Source organism: Corvus moneduloides, chromosome 6 (genome assembly GCF_009650955.1).
Source record: "Corvus moneduloides isolate bCorMon1 chromosome 6, bCorMon1.pri, whole genome shotgun sequence".
NCBI lineage: Eukaryota > Metazoa > Chordata > Aves > Passeriformes > Corvidae > Corvus > Corvus moneduloides.
Genome location: NC_045481.1, coordinates 55260878 through 55285132, shown reverse-complemented (window position 1 = coordinate 55285132; position 24255 = coordinate 55260878). Strand labels below are relative to the sequence as shown.

Below are 24255 nucleotides of genomic sequence, written 5' to 3'. Positions count from 1 at the left end.
TAAACACTACAAAAAGCCAAATGAAATAATGTAAACAGGTAACCTGAGACGTACGTCAGAAAATGCACTAGAACAGAAGAACAAGCAAATTACCATCCTTTATTCCTCTCTGCAAAAGAAATACCTGACAATGACCTACTCAACAAAGATTTGAAGGTACTCCTCCCCCAAATTTCGTGATTAAAATATGAGCAAGCTATCAAATTTTGTTTTGGAGAAAGCAGATAGAGATCTCTCCCTCAGACATTACTTGAGTTCTACATCTGCATCTTCAGTTTCTGACTGGCTGCAGCCATCCTAAGGGAATGAAAACAGATTATTTTCCCTCAAGGTTTCTTCAGTGAGCGCCCCATACCCATTCCTTTTGGTACCCCAGCATCCTTTCTCATTTTCCAACTCTTTTCCAAATCCTTCCCTTTACTTAATGTACAGAGCACCAGCATTCTTGGGAAAGCCATAAAAAACACTTCATTTGACACCAAGCTTTCATCATAAAAGAATATATAAAAACCTTCTTATCCTATCCGTAACAGTAATACTTTTTTCATTCCAATACAGATATTTTTAAAAACAAGCCTATCTCTGTCAGTAGACACTCACTGTCTTCATCCCCATCATCATGTTCTTCTCAAAAGTCACTTATTTTAGGAAACCTTTCTGTGCTAAATCAGCACACCCATCCTTGTCTGACAGTTTTAAGTCAGGATGGTCAGAGATAACTACACTAAATTCTTTCAAAATCATACTTCAAAAAAACTGAAGTTGGGCCCTTTTAAGGTATCAGATCAAGTACCCAAAATCAAATTAACAGAGTTCTAAAGTGTACTCACCACTTAGGACAAGCCAGTTCACAACTCTTGATTCATCTAAAAACCATCAAATTATGTAAATTACAAAACTAATCAAACTAATTCAGCTAAATGGCATCTAGAATGAGAAGGCATCTAAATTGTGAAGGCATCTAAGTGACTGTGAGATTCTAAGTCACAGGCTGCCTAAAAGTGCTACTTTTTTTCCTATCCGTAGGTGAGTATATACTGAATAATACTTTTTATTCTCAATTTAGACATAACCAAGTCTAAGTCTGGGCAGCTCACCACACTCAGCTCATGATTCCATGAGGAAGAACAGAAGAACAAGCTGCAGGAAACAATTTTCCTCTCTAGGTGTGTTTCACATGTACCACGTGTAAGGTAAAACAAGTTAGAAGAAAAGTCTCTGAAGAGGAGGGAGTTCTGTTGACTCATTTTTATGGAATTAAAGCACTAAAGCACTTCTATATTTAGTGCTCTCTTTATCTCACATCTTACACTACCCTCTGTGCATTCTTTAAGAGAAAAAACATGCTCACTGAAGTGGCCCTAAAATTGCCTCCAATGCACGTCTAAATAGAATAGGGAGGCACAAACACATCTGACAGAGAACAAGTGTTACAGAAAAAGAGCTGTTATCACACTCTGCACAATCACATCTTCCCCTGCTCATGCTGTAGACACCTGGATGGATGATACACTTGATTTCAGAGTCTGCATTTTCTAAAATGGATTCCTGTCTTCTCTCTTTGCCTTCCTTCAGCTTCCTCAGTCTTTTGTTTAGCTTTAAAGCTTTTTTTTTTTTTTTGTGTACTGCTAAGTAGACGTAGTGCTGGGTTGGTAAACTGCCTAGCAGCTCCAAGATTAAAATATTCTATTTATTTGTACGGTAGGTGGATGATACACAGCAACAGCATAAATTCTCCGTGACCAGATCCACATAGCTCAGGTGTCCTAATGACAGTAGTCCAGAGCTGTCTCTGAAGAAAAGCAAGTAACTGGATTTGCATGAACAACTGGGCAGCACCAGCAGTGAAGATACCAAGAAACAGTGAAATGTTCCTGGTATTGCCTGAGAGAAGTGGATCACCAGAGATTCCATGGCATTGATTTGGGAGGTGAGGCAGGGAGGTTTTCCCTGACAGGGTTAGATAGCAACAGCATCTCAGCATGTCATGCAGTCAGCAAATTTTACAGTCTGTTATGAAATCATCAGTAGCACCTCCAGGAGGAAGCAGAAGAGCCTCATCTCCCATGTTTGCCCCACACACCCCAAAAAAACCATCACCAAAACCCCAACATCTCTCCTAATTCAAATGTGCCATTTTCTTTTTAGCATGGTTTGAGAACCAAAGGTTGAAAACTGTCCTCTTGTCCACACTTCTGGAATGATGCTGTCTAGTTAGCATTAACTTTATTGTCATCCTCATTCTTCCTCCCTCTACTGCTTTAATTCCTTTTGTACTTGGAAATCAGAGAGATTTGAAGTTATAACATAATTTTTCAGTATTGAAGATGTAGGGGCTTCATCCATATTGACTTGTTTAGTAACTGTGTTTTGTAGGATTAAAGTTCATGATTCTGTTCTTCCATTTAACTTGCAATTAAAATGGAATGGCTGTGCAAGGACACTCGAAGCAGTACAGCTGCACTCCTTTGCACCCCATCCATTAACAGAACAGTGCCAGCAGTGAAGCAGTCTCTTTACCTTGGCTGCTTCACTTTGAAATTTGCAGATATTTTCTATATTACCCGTATAAAGAAGTAAATGAAGCTTCCATGGAAATAATTTTCTCTATTGTTAAAAGTGAGCAGTTTTATAGAGGAGTGTTGCTGGTAAAATGCACATTGTGAAGTTTAGTTATGCATTTGTTCTAATGGAAGGTGACATGGAATGCTCTCAGACATGGTTTTCAGCCATAATGATCCCTTTTCACCGTTTCTCTGGTGGAGGAAACTTTCTGTAGATGGTGCGGTGGAGTCTGGCACTGTTAGTGTTATCCAGGTATTACTGTTATATAGGTTACTGTTACACAGGTGACAGATCAGAAAAAGCCAACTTTTTGTATTAGTGGCACCACTTACTGGCAACCAAGTCAAAGGTAACAGGATTTCAGCATCAGGGAGCTCTAGAAATGAAGCTGCTTTTTGGCAGCAAACACATGAAGTGTTCTCACTGTTGCCTGACCTGAGGGCGTCCATGACACGACGTGACAGAATTGTCTCCAGAGAAACAAAAGACATGGAGAAATTTCAGCAGAAAGACACTTGATCATTGGCTTTAGAATCACAAGGATACCTAAGAAAAGTACCTATTGAAAAGAAAAAAGTAACTTTCAATAGCAATGAAGAAAATCACTTTGTCACTCATAGGAAAATAAGTAGGAGAAATAGATTCATAAGCCCATGCTTCTTTCCCCACCTGCTAAATTGACACCGAACTTAAAAGGAGCTGCTCACAGAAAATACTGCTTTTGAAAAGTCCAACTTAGGTAATAATTCTTCTATTACTTTACAGTGGGATGAGAAGCCAAAAAGGATCAGAGAGAGAGAGAGAAAAGGCACACCAGGGATTTCATTGAACGTGGATTTGATATCCTGGTATCACAGAATCACAGAATTGTTTAGGTTGGAAAAGACCCTTCAGATCACGTAGTCCAACCATTAACCCAGCACTGCCAAGGCCACCACTAAACCCTAAGTGCCATATCTACATGTCTTCTAAGTCCTTCCAGGGCTGGGTGACTCCACCACTTCCCTGGATAGCCTGTTCCAGTCAGAATTTTTAAATGATCAGACAGGGTTTGGATTAATGGCACTGCAGTGTTTGTTAACATTTATTTTAGTGGTCTGTGAAAGGAGCACATTATATCCAAGGGGTCAGAGTCTAGGGGCAAAGTGCTGCTTTGCTGCCTGTTTCCAGGGACCAAGGCACATGTGCTTCTCTGGCTTCTGCATTCTTTACACTGGCCACCATAGCTTCCCCACTGAAATCACACCTGGACTGGAATTCCACAACAGATGGCAAAATCTATCAAGAGACATGTGATTAAATAAAAAAATTAAACATATCTCAGAAAATTTCTAGAATAGCAAGCAAGATAGCTACTGCAGCATAGAGTTTGACATCAACTTTCTATTTTTCAAGCATGATATTATTTGGACTGCTCTCTTTTTTGCATCAATTTCTTCGAAATTGTAGAGCAAACTTATACTAGCAGTGGTTTCAGATTTGTGAAAATGGCCTTTCCTTATTACCCATTTTGTGAACGGCCCGTGCTAAGCCTGAGTAGCAAAGTCAGTACAGAGCACCTAATGTGAGTGTAATGAATACATCCACAATACATTATAGATGCTTCTGCAGACTGAAAAGAACATTTTTTTGTCCTGTTACTATCACTTTCTCCATCTTTTTTCAGCACTACCCAGGTATGTAGTTTGTCTCCTTCTCAGAGTGATGTGCTCAGAATACACGATAGAACAGACAGCTGCTTTGCACAACACAAAATGCCTGCACTGAGAGTGACATTCAGTGCCAAGGGAAGGTGAGGAACTTTTAGTAGGGCCCAAAAACCTCTGATACAATTTCAAGCCAGTCTGATTAGCTTCTTTTTGTACAGAATGGCCACTGTGCCGCTGTGCAAGACTTTGTCCTTAATTAAGACTAGGTCAGGACACCAGGGCTGGCTGCTTCCTGTGGGCTGGGATGTCAGGAGCAGTGGGGAATCCTGGAGCTGCTGGCCAGGACTTGGCCAGCCAGGTCACATCCTACCACCCCAGCCAGGGACCTGGGCAGGTGGGGACCTGGGGGGCAGCCCCTGGCATCTGCCAGCTCCCTAGGGAGTGGGAAGCTGGGCCAGGGGCAGGTGGGCAGGAGCCCTGGCAGGCAGGCAGGGCCATGAAGGGCTCTTGGTGCCCTCAGGGCTCTGACAGACTGATTGCTTTCAGTCCCTGTACACAGACAGATAATGGAGTGGGGTTAGAAGATGGAGGATCTTTTGATGTTTTAGTGGAGCTGTAAGTTCACGTGCAGCCATCATAAATCAAGGTAGAGTGAAAGGCCAATCCATTCATTTGCATACAGATCTAGTTTAAATTGACATTTTCATTTTAACACACTAGGGGAATAAAATTAACAGGCAAGACGTTTTGGATTAAAATATTTTGATTAGTTAACTTCCTTTTAAAGCCAGCTTCCTCCCCTGCAGTTTTTCTTGGCTGTATTTGAAATTTTCATTGTTAGTGGTATATGGAGATAATTGAACATATCTTTCAACTTATGTCAGAATGGAAGCAAGAGGTAACTGGCAAATAATTTGTGGTAGAAATAATTTTATGCATTAGAATGGATTTGCTGCTTCATTTTCTTGAAGCTCATGTTTGCCTAGAGATAGTGAACACTTACTTAACATATAATTTAACCTCCACTTCATACAACAAGCCAGCCTTTAGCCTTGAAACCATGGGGGTTTATTTTCTAATCTCTTTCCACCTCTGTGATGTTCACCAAAAGTTTTCTGTCAAGTCTGCAAGGTTGGCCCACCCAGGTTAAATTGCATGGTAAGGTACTGCATACTACAATGCCATTAACCTCTGCTTCACTTTAGTTTTTTCAGCCTCAGTATTTCACAAAAAATGGAAGTCTAATCCAAACCAATAAAAGCCTGTGGAAAAATTATTTGGCTTGAAATGACGGATCCGGATAGACATTCATTAACAACTTTGTTCCTCACTTTAGGCAACCACTGCCCAGTTTTCTGGATTGCACCATTCAGTTGGTTTGTGACACTTCCCTCTGTGAGACAGTCCCTTATCTGCCTGACCTACCTGTCCTTCCATTTCTACCACCTTCACCTGACATCAAAACTCTTATTTTTCCCAGTGGAAGCTCCCTCCTCATTTCCTTTCAAGAAAGCACTTGCCCTCCAAACACATATTCCTATCTAGGGCAATTTGCATTTCATTGCTATTCCCAAGCTTGTCAAGATTTCTGAAGCACTACTGCCTTCCCTGCAGAGGGAAAGGTCTGAGTCAGCTCTGTGCCAGAGTGCTCCTCCTTAAAGCTTTAGCAGTGGGAAATCAAACCCACCTTCAGGAGGCTTCCCTTTCAGCAGACTCTGGAAGTGCCATTCCAAAGGTGGCATCTTGTGAACACTGACAAGGTGGGATACATTGAGGTGGGAGAACAGGACAAGCAAATATTTCCACAGCACCTTGCTTGTAAACTCACGTCTTGCAGGTTGTGACATTTTTATACATCATGAAGATGCAGTTGTTTTTTCTACTTTTCAAGCCTTCCCTGTCCTACAGCCACACACACACACACACATGCACCCCCTGCCTCCCAGCACCAACCAGAATTATCCAAGGTAGCCTGTAATGCCTAGAAAACAAGGGCCAGGGCAGACTTTTTCTGTTATTAAATCTATACTGACCTTTCATTTTCTAGAAAGTGACAAGTCATAGAATGATTTAAAAAAGAAAAAGCAGTAACAATTCAAGAAACTAAAATATTTTTCAGAGGAATAGTTTAATTTGCAAGGAGAAACTTAAACTTCAGTTAACTTTTGTCTCTGGGCAACAATGCCATGTAGCGAGCCTTCAGAGCCAACTCTGTACTCACTCTTTTCTTAATAACTGATGAGGAAGTTAAAAATTACTTCTATTAACTTTCTTCTGAAGTTTCACTTTCAGAAGGCCTCATTTCTGTTTTTCCCATGAAATCAATTTCTGACACAGGCACACACACATAAACAGGGCAAGTACTGCAGCTTTTCCAGTCATGTCTCTACTGATTTTCATTAGCTCAATTCAGACTATCTCCTCAGTTCATCAATTTAGTTTGGAACAAATTAAGACATTATTTCTATCTCAATAGCTACAGGATAATTCATTAGATTCACTGTTAGGCCCAGATTCAGCAAACCACTGTAGTTGTTGTGAATTGAAAATCTGCATAAAGGATTCAAAGCCAGTAAAATCTATAGGATTTAAGCATGTGTTTAAGAACAAGTATGGGATAAAGTTTATCTGTACTGAATGGAGGCTGTTGTTAAAGGATCTTAATACAGAATAATTTATCAATAAAGCCTTAAATTACTTTAAGAACAAATGTATCCTGTAAACACATCCCAATAACTGAGGATCGTGTGCAGCTCACTGATTGGAAAGTTTCAATTAATCACTGCCACCCTATTTATAGGATATAAATGATGACAGTGGAGATGTTGGTTCTTTAGAGAGATAAGTACATTGACTGCCTGCAGGAAAAGGCCTCTGTCCTTGATGCTACTGAGGACATTGTGGCAAGGGAAAGTTAGGAGTATGTTCCTCTCAAGGACACTGACTGGATTTGTTCTGAAGCATTCATGAAGTGAAAGCTTCTACTTTGGCTCCAACTACCCTCATTTCAGAGGTATTGTGAATGACTGGCACAACACAAAGTTGTGTCTGGAGGATCCTACTTACGTGGCCTGGATTAAAGAAAAGTAGTCATGACACAAGGATAATGGAATCAGGGGAGGAAAAAACCTACAAACGCTAAAAATCCATGTCAAAAGTTCTTCACTCTCTGAAGACAGAGGATGTGCTGTTGGTTTTACTTCTGATGCAATCTTTATAGAGAAGTTGCCAGCATGCTCAGCACACAGTGAGTGCACAATCCAGAGTGAATTACATAGCAGCATTTCAGCTTTTTCGTATTTCTTCACTGCACTGAAACCATGCTTCAGAATTGCTTGTCAATGTTCTTTCCCAGTAAGTGAAATCAGACATACCAAAGACTTCATTACTTACTTGCTTTCATTTTTAAGGAAAGCATAAAGAAAAGAAATAGAGACAATGAAATACAAAAAAAAAAAAAAAAAGGAAATCACAGTGAGAAAATGGTTAATTTGAAAATTAACTTAAAGCATTAAATGTAGTCTGACATTGATGTATTGAAAGAATAATTATAAAAGATAGGCTATTCCCATTTTCCACTTACTTTACTTAATCACATTTCTGTAGATACAGATTGATTCAGGCATTAATAAATATCTGCTTTACTAGAGTTCATTTTTTTGATTTAAGATGTCATGAAAATAGAATTTTCCAGTCATATCTTTTCTATTCATCTCAAAATATGTAATGAGAAGCAACTGGCACTCTTATAGCCACATGTAAATTCAATTAAAATCCAACATTTCAAAAGAGTTTTTATCAGTATATATTTCTCATAGATATAGCTCAAAATAACTCTTATGATGAAATAATAAAAAATGTAGAGCTAACTTCACAAATTCTTCATGTTAGATACTCTAGATTTACTATCATTCCCAAACAGCTTAGAGTCTATGGGATTTGCATAATACTGTGTCCTGGACATGTTCCTCAGCAGAATTAATATCTTATCACTCAAATCTTACTCCAGACTTCTCAACACAGATGAGCAATTTAATAAATGTATGTCCCAAAAAGCAGATAGCACTTCTTAAGGCATCTTTAAATCATTTAGGCTTAACGCATATACCTAGTGTACTTAACTCATCCTTGTCTTAGCTGAGTGAACCTCGTCTGAAATAAATCCTTGCAAAATTCAAATCCCCCACATTAGCAAATATTAGAATGATGTGCAGTGAAACTTATCTTGCACTATAGCAGTATAATTCCCTTAATTCCAGGAAAGATTTGGAAGTAACCAGGAAGAATTTTTTGTTGTTTAAAATGCAACTAATGCTCCTCAGCCTGGAGGGGAGAAGAGAGAGAGACTTTAATTAAATAGTGGCAGTCTGTCCTTTCTGCCCTACAGAAGCTCAGATGATCCCATCTCATTCCATGACACCTCTGCTCTGTTTCTGTTTTCCAGTGTCCTTTGCAGGGACATGTCCAACTCCTAAAGGAGGCAGCATGCAAAGCTAGCGTTGCCTGAGCTGTACAGCTCTGACACAGCAGCAGGAATTTAGCAAATCTCTAAAACCACTTCTGCCGTGGAAACCTCTCTCAAGAGTTACTAACTTAATGGGAAATAAGCAAGGGCACCAGTGCCTGCTAAGTGCTCCAGTTAATGTTAGGTTGGTGAGATGCATAAAAGTACATGTGGGCACCTCACAACCCATAATTAGTTTTGCAACATAGCAGAAAGTGAAAAAGTAGTGTCTGTCTTTTTATAGCTGGGGAGCTGAGGAAGCTGGTATAATTGAGACATATGCTTTAATTAGAGTGGCACAGGCACTGCGTGGTGCAGACCCATCACAGCTCCTCTGTTCCAGAAATACAAAACTCAGTTTTCCAAAGAAATGGGCACAAACCTTGTGAATGCCTAACTTGAGCACAGCATATCTTTTCCCAGACCAGAGGCAGAAGCAGAAGATAGAACCTATAAATGGTCTTGTTTTCTTCCATCCCTTCTGCCTGTTTTCCATGAGTTTTCATACCCATTCTCTGCACTCAAAGGTATTTATGAGAAGGGAGAGGAGAACTCTGATCCCAAATGTCATCCCCATTTGTCAGAATATCCCTAACAACCAGGTGACTTACACTGAGAGGGTTTGATCCCACCTGAGCTGCTTAATGCAGCCTCAAAGGCATCAAAGGTGAGGCCATTCAGGGGCCCTTAGTCACCATCCTCTTTAAGGTTACACATCTCCCTGTTTAATATGCTGAGTTATACTCACTAAGCAACAGCACAGAGCTGCTGACACAGTACTTGGGAGGGATTTATCCTGCAGGCTAATCTCCAACAAAATGGAATAAGTTTAAAATCTATAAATACTGTGTGATTATAGACTAAAAACCTACTAATGTTACTGTTAGAATTCAGCGTTTTCAAAGATACATTTATTTTGGGTTAGTTTTACAGGGGGGAAAACCCAAAACATTTTCTGGGAAAAGCAGGAACACTAATCCTTTCAATAGAAGCCACTGAAAATTATTCAAAAAATAAGATTTTTATAACGTATCAAGAATTTCCACCAGAAACGGAGGAAGAAGGAAGCATAATATGAGAGGGGTGACTGGCTCCGTGCTCCTAACAACAATCTGATTTCCTGTGAGGTTTCATGGATTACGGGATTCATCCCATTTGCAGTTTTCAGGCAAACTTTGTGATTTACGCCTCTGGTTTGAAGTCCCCACCTGGACTGAATACATTTAACTCTCCCAGGTAACACTGAGACATTTTCAAGGAAGAAGCTTCATGCTCTTGCTCCATTGAATAAAGAACTGCATGAACACAGCAAGGGCTCAGACACAAATCTAGGTGGGATTATCAGAGGCTCCCTGTAAAGCACAGCTCACAACATCAAGGCACTCAGCCCTCACCCCGAGCCTGGAGCTGAAGCCTGGAGCATTGGAAAAGCAAAGCCAATCCCCATCTTGTTTTACCTTTTTTAGCATACGGGAACAGGCAGGTTACAGATTAAAAATAAAGGCTGTGTTTTCTTCCCCTGAACCTGAGCAGTTTTTGAGGAAAATGAGAGAGGGATATGTTTGTTACATTTATTCAGTTCTTTTATGCTTCCTGCTGAATGGGACCAAAAGAAAAATAATATAGGGCATATACGTATAAGTAAATTATAATTGCAGTTTAATTACCTTCTGATTATTTTCTTTTGATTATTAATAAAATTGACCAGCCTTTTGGTCTGATTATATTAGGGCTGTCATCGTTGCACTGTAACATGCCCAGTATGGTATTAAAACCACACATGAATGAGCTTAGACACAAATTTGGAAAGGAAAACATGCATGACTTGATAACCTACACTATTGTGAAATCTTTTCCTAGGCAGGAATTTCAAACTGTCTCAGGCAGTGTAATGCCTGTAGTGTCCCATTTTGTGGAGCGTACACAGTAGTGCATAAGCACTCCATTCAAACAGGAACTAATCCTTGCAGAAGATCCTACCCTCTGTGCTTGTTAATTCTGTTCCTCGGAGCGACTGCTTGCTAATACAGCACACCTTTAGTGGCAATCCGTGGCTTAAGCCGTGTAGCTCAGTGATTTTAAACTTGTGAAGATGTACACTAATCCTCTCTGCACTCTGATACATTGGCTTTGGTTCTGTTAAAAAGCTGAATCTGTAGAAAAGACCTGTGTGTTTGCTGGACGTGAGGGTCATGCCTGTGACAACGCTGATCTCCAGTCAGAGCATGGTGCCTGTTCTCCTGCAGCTGCCCATCATCAGAGAGATGAACACACACGTGCAAATTCTGGGGAGCAGTCACAGTTTGTGGGACTCTGAAGATCAGTCCCTCATTAAACCTTCCTAACTGAACCTTGAGGACCCATTGTTTGGAACAGTTTTCAATGTTGCCCTTTAATTACAGGAAATGGGGGTAAGACAGGGAGGAATAGCCAGGTCATGGGGAAAGGCTCTCTCTGTTATAAAATTTCTTTCCAAACTTTAGAAAACATTTACAAGTAGCAGGTATGATGGAGTAGTCATTAATTCCCTACAATTTAAAATGAAAGTTTGGGAAGACAGGGCTTCTTTTTCAGACTGAGAGAAGGATTTGCATGGCAAAAGGTGTCTCTACCCTGCTGCTGCCTGCAATCTTCCCTTCAGTCACACTCTCAGGCATTGGCTTACTGACAGACAATCTCACAATCATCTGTGACCTATTGCTACAACACCTACAACTTCTAGAACTGGAAGAGACTAAAGAAATCTCTGTTTCCAGAATAACTGATTTTTTCCCATATAATGCCCAGTGCAATTTTTCAAAAAGCATAAACAAAGTATTGTCATTGCAGCATTTGCTAAAATATCACAGTGCAGGAGACAATTACTTTTTGATTGTCAAATTGTTCAATCAAAGCTTGTGGGTAAGTACGTTATGGCATAATTCCTAATACTGCATTCAGCACATGTGATCCATTCTTCTCCCAAGCAGTTTACTTATGCAGTTCATTTATGCAGTTATATTTTTACTCTCCTTTGTGGTGACCAGTGATAGGACATGAGGGAATGGCAGGAAGCTGTATCAGGAGAGGTTTGGGTTAGACATGAGGAAAGATTCTTCACCAACATATGGTTGGGCTGAAACAGGCTCCCCAGAGAAATGGTCACAGCACCAGCCTGACAGAGTCCCAGAAGTGTTGTGACAATGTTCTCAGGCATGTGGTGTGACTCTTGGGGCTGTCCTGTGCAGGGCCAGGAGTTGGACTCTATGATCCTTGTGGGTCTCTTCCAACTCAGGATATTCTATGATTCTCTGATTTTTCCTGGCATCTGTACCTAAAACAATTGTGGAGTAATTCATGTACCTATAAACTTCTTGATAAAAACTCATAATAAGTTTTTAAAATGTTCATTCAGAATGATCAAGTCTGGAATGGAAACTTCTGTGTTTGGTAGTGACAATAAAGTATTTACAGTACTCACAGAATGAATGTCACTGTGTGGAGCACTGGAGTTGAACACAGGGTGACTTTGCCACAGCTGACAATATTGAAGGATGCCAAAATACACGGTTAAAACAACAGATGCCTGATGGGCTTTTTTGTGTTCAGGGAAAACCTGAGTAATTCAACAATGCTGTCTCCTTCTAAAGGGTAGTGACCAATTCAGGAAAAACAACCTATCAAAATTTGCCAGAGTGACAAATTCCCAAAAGATGGCTTCAGTCAATAATTTCTTTAAATGGCTTATGAAATTCTGCTCCCCTCAGAGTTGCAGCACGAGGGAATTTCACAGCTATGAATCTCAGCACCTCAGAGCTGGGCAAGTACACTTAAATGTTGGAAGTTGCTCTCACAATGGGAAGGATAAGTGAAAATTTTGCTTCCTGTTTTCCTGGTTATAGGTATCAAGCTCCAGCTGATCACTGGAAAAATGACAGAGATCAGTTATTTTCCTGTAATGTTAAGGGCAGGTGTTAACCAAGAGAAATTTCTCCTGGATGTGCTGACATCTCTTTAACCTGTAGGACTTCTCACAGCATCTCAAGCAGCACTTTGATCCTCCCACCAAGTGAGTCAGTGACACAGTTTGTTGCAGCAGGTTTGCTTCCAAGTGGGAGCTATCAAGAGGCACTAAACAGGCTGAGTCATAGCAGCCACCTCGATATTGTCCCAGCCTTTATTTGCTTTTCACCTACCGTGAAACACTGATCTTTAGAATGGAAAAGATGGTAGGGTTAAAAGCTGGTTATTCCTGACAAATGGCCCATAATATCAGCCTTTTCCTTCTTTGACAGCATCTCTCTTAAATAGCAGCATGAGGAAAGGACCTACTTTTGAATGAATGAACATGTTTGGTTTTTTCCTTGAATGAGCTGTGAGCTGAAGCAAAGATGCCTCTCTTGAGCAAGGGGTTGGATCAAGTGACCTCTAGAATTCCCTTCTGACACAACACTTTTCTACAACTCTGTGCCAGCAATGCTTCCTGTCCTGCTTATGTCCCCTGCTAACTCATGAAGTGACACAAAGGAACTGCACAGGCTCTGGGCATCGCTCTGTGCAGCAGCTGCCTCAGAGACAAACCTGTGCTAGGGGCTCTTTTCCCTCTCCTTCTATGTCATCCACCACACTTCATCTTTTGGTGACTGACAGAGAAGGATCCAGCTTGGGAAAGACGAGAAGCTATCGCACGAAGTAAGTAAGTAAGTAAGTAAGCAAGCAACATACACATACTTCACAAGAGCTGTTATTTCCGTTCCCTATAGAACCTGGAATGTAGCTTTGAAATTGCTGGATCAGGTTGTAGGAGCTGGGGGTGGGTCGGACGGTCGGGACGGACGGAGACGAGAGATCTCTGAAGTCAGATCTTGGAACATGCGGTTTATTGCAAAGGGCGTGGGTACAGGGGCACTGATCAGAGCTGCCAGCCACAGCTTGGAGCAGGCCCAGGAGAGCAAGAGAGTAAAAGTAAGAGCAAGTAGGTAAACGAAGAGGAGGTAAGTAAGAGTGGAGAAGAGTGGAGTAAGAGTGAGAGAGTAATAAGAGTGTGTGAAGTCCTGGTTACAATACAATAAATCATCTTCTGTACTGAATATTCTAATTGTCACTAACCAATCTAATACAAGATACAAATCCTATAGCATTTACATACAGCCTATAAGAATTGTTATATTACCATAGAGTGTTACATCTTAACTCCTAAAAACTACTCTTTGGACCCCTTCTGCTGAGCTAGTAGAGTCTGCTCTGACCCTTGGACCTGCCTGCAAGCAGAGGGTATTGTTCCATCAAGAGGGGATTATCTTCAGTCGGCCATACCATTGTTTTCCAGTTGTTCAGTAACTAAGACTTGGTATCTCAAAGGTGGCTTTCATTTCGATGTCACTTATAGTTCTCATATTCCCAAAATCTTTTGTCAGGCAATCAATATTTATAAGGCTTTCCTGTTTCATCTTCCCCAACATCAGGTAAATTTTTTTTCAGTCAAGAATGAAATATTAAGTTGCAGGAAGCAGTTCTATGAAAGTGTGAACTCACTGCTCCGTCAAAAAAATGCAAATCACATCACAGAAATCATTTAATACAATCTTTTCTTCGCTAGTTCTTTGATTAAAGAGCTGGATTTCCCTCTTTACAAAAAAAAAAAAAATACAGTGATGCTTTGTAACTGCAAACAAGGTTTGCACATTTTCTACTACCTTTCTGAAACCCTGATGCCATTAACACAGGAGAGGGTTACAAATTATTCTATCAATGAAACAGGTGGATAAGCTTACTTGAGGGAACTTGTCTGTGTGAGGCACAGGAACTTGTGGTTGCTATTATTATTATGATCAACAATTAGTAATAACCCTTCCTCTGCTTCTGGTGGAGGCTGTCCCATTGCCACAGACACTTCACACCTATCATGCCTGACTTCATGCACACTTTGAGAGTTGCACAGAGCTTTGCCCTGCCCAAACCATGTTTTTTTTCTGTGAACGTCTCTGTGGGTTTCCTCCTGCAGACCAGAAGGAAAGGTGCAGACATTTGTGGCTGCTTGTCAGTGATACAGGCAAATCACTGAAAAACATAAAATAGAAAGAAGGTTTTCCAGTCCCTCACAGGGTACCTCATCATTTAAATGTGTGTCATCTCCAAGTACTCAGTGCTAGAAACTATAACCTCATTTACCCTGGAGAGCTTTGCTGGTCTAGCAACATAGTGACTCGAATTTTGTATGCGCATGGATGGCTGTTTTTTTCAGATACGTTTCAGAATGAGAATTCAGCTTTTACTGCATAACTGTAGATCCCCAAAGGTATATTTTTATCTTTAAGTCCTGCTATGAGTAGAAAATTTGTAATTACTGCTTCACATTATCTCTCTTTCCTTGGAACAGGATAACGTGGATCTTGGTGACCTTATGTTTTCGCTCTGCTACCTTCCAACAGCTGGTAGACTAACTATTACAATAATAAAGGCAAGAAATTTAAAGGCAATGGATATCACAGGAGCATCAGGTATGAATGAATTTAAAGCTCAGTGTGGATTTCTGTCCCATTTCCCTCCCAAGATACAGAATTCAACACTGTCAAATCCCAGAATGATTTTCGAGAGGAGGGTTATACTTTGAGCTCTTGAGTTACTCGAGTACAGGAGTTTATGAGAACTAAATAATATATTTTAGTTTGCTCGGTTTAAAATAAGTTGCTCTTTCAAAAAGACTGCAATATTATTATTTCCAATGCCACTGTGACTCAGAGTAGAACAAGGTGGCCAAAATGCATTCCCAACACTGGGAATTTGTTTGTGCACAGTCTGTTAGTTACAGCTATGACACAGAGGCAGACTGACCCTCTCTGACAGTCCCCAAGAGCCACTGAGCCAATTCTGCTGTTGCTGGCATATGGACAAAGCAGTGATCATCCCAGAATCCTCTCAGCAACCCTTTCAAAATTCGACAATAAAAATTGCAAACTAACTTAAATAAGATTTCATAGTTGACTTCTAAATACTAGCAGGGAGTTGTAGAGCTCTCAGAAAGGAGCTACAAAGAAACATTGCTACATTCAGGAGTTTAAAAATAATTACAATTCTCTTGAGAAATATAAGACACTAATTGTTATACTTTGAATTGTGTTTAACCATATATCAGTAAATCCCGTTGTGAAAAACATTGTCATCTTCTGTCTGTTCTACAAATCTAACAAGTAATTAGGCTGCTATAAATAGGCTGTTGTATAAAATAGTCATGTATAACACGCTTCAGTGGATATTTTAATACCCTTTGAGAAGTTGGTACACAACAAGGAGCTTCTTGAACCTAAATTGTTCATTGTAAGCAGCCAGGTAAAGCTTTCAAAGCTCCACTGCCTCTCATGCCTTCCATGGTAACAGCTCAGATTCCAGTCAGGTCCAAGAGATTAATTCCACAAGCACATACGGGCACACAAGTCTGCTCCCTTCACTTTCCATTTGCGTTTGCCTAAAAGCATCAGAAGAAAAGCAACGTTGTTCTTATGATCCACACAGATCCCTACGTGAAGGTTTCTTTAATGTGTGAAGGAAGGCGGCTAAAGAAAAGGAAAACTTCCACCAAGAGGAACACCCTGAATCCCGTTTACAATGAAGCCATAGTCTTTGACATCCCTCCAGAAAACATTGACCAAATTAACTTGTCGATAGCTGTTATGGATTATGACCGGTGAGATGCCTGTAGCTGTCAAATACTGGCTGATAAAATCTTGCACATTAGATTTGCATCCCAAAATAAAATTACTGTTTTTTCCCAGTAAGTGGGGAATTAATGTCATGTTGGGCTTGGTAGAAGACTCCAGTTGTTTTTGTTTTGTCTGGCAGAATTTCCTTACTAAATTTTAAAACATAGATTTGCATCCATAACTGACAGAAGTAAGCTATGTATGTGTTTAGCAGAACTGAAGTAGCCAGGCATTTAATCAGAGAGGCCATGCATTGTTCTGTTTGTGCATTTAAGCCTTTACACACATGCTCCATTTGTAAAGTTGTGTCTTAGAGCTTGTTTGCCTTTGCAGCTAATTACAGAACACAGGCAAAGAAAACCTTTTGTGTGCTGTAAGGGGGGAAATATTAAATTACTCTAATCAGTGGGAAACAGAAAGAGCAAACCTACGTATTTCCTAACGCACTACATTCTTCAGGCAAGAATTAATCCTAAAATTCCAGGATTAATGTTTCTGATAAAATATGTAAATGGTGTGGTTCTGAAGGTAAAGTTTTAAGAAAAAAATATTATGGGCCATTTTCACAGTGTAGGTCACAATGAGGTCATTGGAGTTTGTCAAGTGGGCAACGATGCAGAGAGTCTAGGGCGCGACCACTGGAACGAAATGCTCTCGTACCCTCGGAAACCCATCGCTCACTGGCATCCTCTTGTGGAGGTAAGGCTTTGATTTCCTGCTTCCCCCTTGCAATAATTGTGAATATTCTCCCACACGGCATTAGAAGGTGGATAAAATTTTATGAGCAAGCCCAAGATCCACGTGCATGAAGTAAATCCTAGAAAAGGGCTTGGAAATGCTGATGTTAAAATTCAGACGTAACATGCAAGTTAAGTCTGCTCCTTTCAATTTTAGGGAGACAGAAGGTAATTGATGTCTATAATATATATATATACAGGAAAACACCAAGCATTATACACTCAATTAAGGGTTTGGTTTTGTTTTTTGAACAAGATCTTGGGTAATATCTTTCGCTGATAATGGATATAAAGAAATGGACCTTGTTTACAGAACAATCAAGATCTATTCTTTTTTATATACAACAACCTAATTTGACTTCTTTTCTTGTAACAATGTATCATCCATGGCACTAGCACATCCCAAAGGATGCCTAACTGCAGTGAAAAAATATGTTTAAGTGTCTCTGGAGATCTGAGGCGCTGATAAGAAGCGACACAGTCAGAAAAGCTTTTCAAGGTTCCTATGGTTTTTTTTGTTTTGTTTTGTTTTGTTTTTTGTCTTTAGGGCCCTATTCAGCAGGAATGTTATGCAGGTCTTCTGCGCTTGGATGGCTGCCGAAGAGGCTTCCTCACCCTTTTAACCTATTCAGCAGAAATTTGGCATTCCTGTTGAACTCTTTCTTAGCCATATCCTCAGGGGCTATTCCACAGAGTCCAGTGGGGTAAAGATGTCCTTTTAATCCCTCTGTCTAATCCTCTCCCCAACACAGGGAACACTAATCCTGATTCATGAGACACAGAAATTCATCAAAGATCGAAGTAAATTGCTTCCTGAAGTTACCATGACTTACTCCTATTGTTGCTCTCACTGGCTAAGTCAGGCAGTACTCCCAGTCGAAGTATCTTGTTTATGAGCAGCCCCGGAGTTATCCCCAATGTTTAAAGAGAGGAAAGAGCAGAGTACCCATATGAAGCCAAGAATAATGCTGTCAGCACTAATACTTGGAGCCAGGCAGCTCACAGCCCCTCTGAGTTACTTTCTGCACCAGAGTGCAGCTGTGTTACCACAGTGCCACCAAAGATTTCCCTATTTGGTTGTGAGCACTGGCCACAGGCAGTTCCAGAAATGATTGTCAGGCATTATGAAGATGCTACAAGCTGGGAAGAATCCCACAGTCTTGTCCTGTGTCCATAGGGAGTTGAATTTCCTGGTGCCTGGGCACCACAGCAGCACAGCTTGAGCAGGGAGTGGCCACAGGCTGTGTGGCAGCAGGAAGGCTCGATGCCTTCTCACAGCACGGGTGCTGCCAGCATGCAGCTGCCTGTGGGAGAGGATGGGACACAGTGGGGCAGCTCTGCCCGGGTGTTTGTGCCCCCAGTGACAGGGCAGATACTGGCTGAAGTGCCATGCTGGGCATTTGGGAGCTTTCAGCTGTAGCCAAGTGTTGATAGCAATGTTTGACACAGCACACGAGGTGTAGTGTAAGGGTTACTATTGGCCAGAATACAAGTGTTTCTTAGCAGAAATTGTCTACATCCTTATATCCAACCTGTCTTCCCTCTTTGATAAATTTCATTGCAGCCAGAGCCCACAATTAGGTTTTGACAGCTCTTCCCTTTTCACAGGCATCCTGTTCTTTTCATACATGCCTGGCTAACTTCTTTAGATTTCATTACTGTGGATTGCTTTTCATGTCACTGAAAGCTAAACAGAGACGTATTTTTTTCCTTCCCAGGAATCAAGTGGGGGAGGGTGTCCAGCGCATCCAGGCTGTGCAGAGAAATATATACACAGCATATCATTTTGGTTCCTGAATCAGGATTAGACTCAGCGAGAGCTTCTGGAACCTCTGTGGCCACAGCCATAGGACCCTGAATATTTGCTGAATAGGACCCTCAGTCTTCTACTGTGTGAAGAGCTATTGGTTTCAAATAGCGTGATGTTATCCACTTGTAGCATTAATTCTCCAGCTGACACTACTGCTACTGATAGATTATTTGTATGGTCGTAAGCATTACCCAAATTGAACTCATCATTTCTGTTCAGTAGAGTAACCCAGGTTTTACAAGCAAAATGATAGCAATGTAAACCAACAAATATGGGAAGCAGCAACAAATATTGTCCTTGTATTTGCCAAAAAGGTGCAGTATTGTGAATGGTTAGCTTTCTAAGTATTGTTTTTTCAAGAATGATTGCCATCAGATATTTATTTTTTGATGACAAGTTGCGTCCTCAGTCTCAGCTGGTGCCTCCTTTCACCTGACATGAAAACAAATTAATATGGTTCCTTCAAATCTGAAAAACTGTAAAAAAGTTTTGCTGGGTGAGAACAAGATGCATATGGTATTTGTAATGACAGCATGTTCTTTGAGAAAGGAGATAACCATCTGTATAACATGGAGGTTGTTAGTCCTCAACCTTTGTAGATGATTTTCCAGTCAACATTTCTGAGTTGTGTCCACGGCACTGCAAACTGTTGGAAGCATGTCCTGGGCAGCAGTGCTGAATCATGCAAACAAACACTCACACCCCATGTCATTTGAAAATGCTGTTCCAAATATATAGTGCCTGTGAAGACTTCCTTTATTATTTGTGGTAGAATTAGCAGGGCTGTTTTACATGATGGTATATTGTAAATTCTGACAAATTCTGACCATTAAAAGAAAATGAATCAAAGCACTGGATTCTGTCACGTAATGAAATCTGTGTCCCAAAGCAGGAGACCCTGGGATAAACTTTATGCCACTTATTTAGCCACGCATGGAGTTCTCTCGTCCTCCAGTGTTTCCTACAGAGAACTTGACTCACGTTTTTACATGGGAATTTTTGTTTAAAAGATGCAAATGCAAAGTATGGGTGTTTAATACAGTACAGTCGTCTGCTATGCACTTACAGAGAGGGAGCCCAGGTCTTTAAATAGTGTTCAGATAAGTCTGTGTGCATACACATTGCTTCACGTCTTGTATGTGCCAAACGTTCACCAAGCAGTTTGGATCTGCAACTTTGCTGACACAAATATGCATGCACAGATTGAAGAAATATCTAAAATTTTGGCCTCAAACCTGAAAAATTAGTTTTATAACCTATCGATGAGGATCTTCCACAAAATCAGAATTACTTGTGGGTAAAGAATAGCTTGGAACTTGCAGGAGATCTTGGATCTGTTGTAAATGTGTGCTGCAGGTATAAATCAGAATTCCTGTAAGCACAGTGGTTTTCAAAAATCTCTTGGCATGCTGTGGAGAATACAGCTGCCACAGGCAAGGGCATACCTGGCAAACTAAACAGCACTCCCAAACCTGCCCAAGCACAATTTCAGGAGGGTAACCACTGGGCATTTCCAAAAGAATGAGAATAATGTTGCCATGGCAAAACTGTTTCACTGCACCTTCAGCTGAAGCCTTCTGTCAGGAGGCCAGTGATACATGACAATGTGCATATCTGTTCATGCATGAGCCTCACCTCGGGCAGGATCCTGTGCTCTTTACCCAGGCTCATCTCTCAGGAGTCACCAAGGGGAGATGGGCATGACCAAAGAAGGAAGAGCTCTTCCTTTGGAGTGGAGTTCTCTGATTTCCTGGACAAATCATTCTATATCATTCCTGCCTGGAATGCAGAGCAGGCACGCTTCCCACTGCACCATGAGCAGCAGAAACTCCTGGGCAGGGGAAAACACCCACAAAGCAGGCTCGATTGATGTCCATGGAAAAGTGCAGAAGCCTTTCTAGGATTTGTCCCCAGCAGCTCAAAGGGACATCAGCTAAAAAGTGTTATCATTATAATTGCCAGTGGGTTGCAGTTTTCTTTTTCTATTTTATTACCATACTCAGTTTATTTAATGCTCAAGGGTCTGGCATCAAAAGAATTATTTTGAGCAGAGTTCTACTAAAACAGGGAAAGAAATCTCTGTGACAGGGAGCATTTAAAGTGGAATCCAGAAGACTTCAAAGGCTTAGAGATGAGGAAAAACCCCTAAATTTATTGAATTCTCCTAATTTTTTGCTCATGACTTGCAAACTGTTACTCAGGCTGTGGCATTACTATGTGCTTTGTACAAATACCTGCCTTATCATAGTAGTGCATCTACGGAAAGATAGATATTTTCTGTATTTGGATACTTCACTCTTCACCTTTATACTCCACTTAACCGATGATATTCCCTACACCTGAAATATTTTCATGTTCTGGTTCTGATTGGCCAGTAGACTGCTGCTGTCTTTGGACTGTATTACAATAATACAGCAGCCTGCTGGAAGGAGCAGAGGATAGATAATTCTGCTACAAACTCAACTGGAAACACAGGGAAAGCTATGGTCCCAATACTGCTCAATCTTTCTTTTCTGAACTATGATTCTCAGAGGTAAATTAGCGGTAGATTCACAAGAACGATTCCAAAGCTGAAACCCCCATTTGTTTTCTTATTTGCTGTGAATGCATAATTATGCTGTATGGTAAGTATTGTAACTCTAAGATAGAAGAGAAAACCCCTTAGAAATGCATCTCAGCAAGATTTTAATCCCATTTTGCTCTTTAACAATGTGCTATTGAATTACTACTTTTAGTTTTCTGTAACAAACCACCATGTCAGATGTTGTTCTGTGAAAAAGCAGTGAGTGGCAATGGGAAAGCCTTCCAAGCTACTGACATGAGGCTGAGTACCATGGACAGTGGCCTGATATTCCCATGACAAAACATTCACAGGACGACTCCTCTGCAGCTGAGTGCTCAAGTATTTCTTTATCTGCTTCCCCTGAAATCACAAGACATTAAAAGCATTGCTGTTTACTTTTGTTTTGCTTTTCCCTGTAAATAGCCCTGGCAGTGGATAAACAAACATTCATCTCAATCTGGGGAAGCGGGGACTACCAGAACAGAACAGAACAGAAAACCAATATGTAGCATAAAAGACCCAGTGTTAAAACTGTTTTTACCAGCCATTGCATGGCTCAGTTTTCCATGCCAGCAGATCCATAAACCACAAAAGCAGTACATGTGAGACTCTTGTTACATAGAGGTCCAATTTAACCACTGATGGGGGAACTCCTGGATCAATACAAAATGAAGCAACAGCAAAGGGCAGAGCAAAAGGGTGAAAAAGAAGAGTTTATTTCAGTCCACCCTTGGCTTGAGGGGATGGTGGTTGCGGGGGCTTTTGGGTTGTTTTTATTCTTTGGTTTAGTTTGGTTTGGTTTCATTCATGTGTTTTAAACACCAAACATGATATGTAGCTATGTTAACCTGAGCACCCAAAGTCAGAGACACAAGAGATATATTGATTTACGTGCTTGTCACCGAGCAACATTCGAGTACTGAGGGGACATGTCTGCAGCTGAAATAAAAGTAGCTGAAAACCCTTTCAGTTTAAAAGTGAAAAACAATAAACAGGCACCAGGAAATTCAGTTGAAAAATCTGTTTGACCCAGCTAGAAATCCATCTGAAATGACTTTGCTGTTAATGCATTTTGTTTGAACAGAAGGAAGCGAAAAAAGTGGATCAGGTGACTCCATCTGAATTGTCATCGATTAAATGCTTTTTTTCTGTTTAGAACAGTGCATTGCCAAATGATTGCACCTCAGTATCAAGAGAGAAAACAATGCCTTTCTTATCGAGTAGAAAAAAAAGGATGCGGAGAAAATAATCCACAATACTGTAGAATTTAATAGAAGCCCCCTGTGCTGTGAAACCAGCAGCAGGACAGACTTGGTGACAGCATCACACTGAATCTTGGTGCAGTTAGTGACACCAGAACTCCGTGCTGAAGTGGCAGCCTTGCAGCACGTGAGCCAAGCTGTGCCAGGTGCCAGTTGTATTCCGGTGGCACCACAGCATCCAAGGCTGAGCAGTTCCCAGAGCCGTGTTTACACTTCATTCCTGACACAGTGGGTTGGGCAAGGAGCCACAGCTGGAAGTTTTCCAGGGCCCTGCGGTTCTCTGGGAGCACATCCATCTCCTTGGAGGCCCACAAAGGGCACGGCGGTGGCACTGCCCAGGAAAGGCGTCAGCTGCTGAGCGAAGGCAGCGCACGTGGCACAGAGGGGAAGGTGATGGGAGGACTTGTAGACATCTGGGCTCCTCATTTGTCGTTTGTTTTGTCTGGGCTCTTTAGTTCCTCCTTCTTTTGCTCAAACGTAGACGTAAAACTGAGGTGTTTTACTCGGTTGCATGCTGGCCAGCTGCCATCTTTAATCCCCATCGCAAAGGTGCGTGAAGAGAGGTGTGTTGTTTTGCTGTACTTTTGGTTTTGATAACACATGAACATTGTACTATACTTTATTATTTCTTGTTCAATAAATAGTCCTGGTATCTCTATGTTTCATGTCTAATTTTGGAGAGTAGAGCCATACCTGTATCGAGGCTCTCTCAATTAGGTGGGCATTTTGTTCGTTCAGTAGAAATAATGCATGATTCCTTTCGCAGTGATGGTTTGAGGGACAAAAAAATTCTTAATTTTGTAATATGTATTACAATCTTCTAAACACAAGTAAAAATGTACTGTGATTTATTTATATAAATCTAGTCTGAACAAATAAGTTTTGATCTTAATAAAAACTCTGTAAGAAATTGTGCAATTGTAATTTATTACTATTTTGTATTTAATAAATATTAAAGTTCAGTTCATTATTCAGAAAGCTAGCAAACAGTTCAAAAACGTTTTTGCTTAGTTTTTCTCCACAGATAATGTGTTTTGATAAAGTAAATGAGACCAGAGAGACAAAGCTTTTAACTTTACAGCACTCACACATCATTTGGGAGTTTGGATACTGAAACCTCCTCGTGTTTCATCCCATGTCCACAGTCATTATGACAGAAAGATTATTTGACATATCAGTGGTGAATCTCATCTATGTTTAATATTAAGAAGAAAATCAAGAAGCAACAGAAGTGCTTCTATCAAGTGGCATTGTGTTAAATTAACAAAATTAGTATTTAGCATGTCATGTTGGCAAAATTAGCAGTCTTCCTGTCAACGCCTGACGTGTAGCTCCAGGAAATTCCCAGAGGTCCCCTGGCAGAGCCCGGAAACAAATGGAGAAGAGCACAGATATATCTGGTATGAGCACACAAACTGCACCCAAAAAGGCAACTCTCTCCTCCTTTTCTCTTGTCCTTTTCTCTTGTCCTTTTCTCTTGTCTTTT

At 40.7% G+C, this 24255-nt stretch overlaps 1 protein-coding gene across 3 annotated transcripts in view; it reads left to right on the top strand.

Moving 5' to 3' along the window:
* SYT9 (synaptotagmin 9) overlaps nt 1-23682 on the top strand; it is a 66870-nt gene extending 43188 nt beyond the window's left edge. Inside the window, exons 4-8 of one of the 3 annotated variants that reach the window (XM_032112058.1) lie at nt 15077-15197; nt 16210-16381; nt 16967-17096; nt 17682-17838; nt 18853-23682. In XM_032112058.1, coding sequence (XP_031967949.1) covers nt 15077-15197; nt 16210-16381; nt 16967-17096; nt 17682-17789 — 531 coding nt within the window. In that variant the 3' untranslated portion in view covers nt 17790-17838; nt 18853-23682. Of the gene's footprint in view, nt 1-15076; nt 15198-16209; nt 16382-16966; nt 17097-17681; nt 17839-18852 lie in introns of those variants that run through there. The other 2 variants (XM_032112059.1, XM_032112060.1) reach the window with 2 other exon arrangements.
* Nucleotides 23683-24255: the final 573 nt, after the last annotated feature.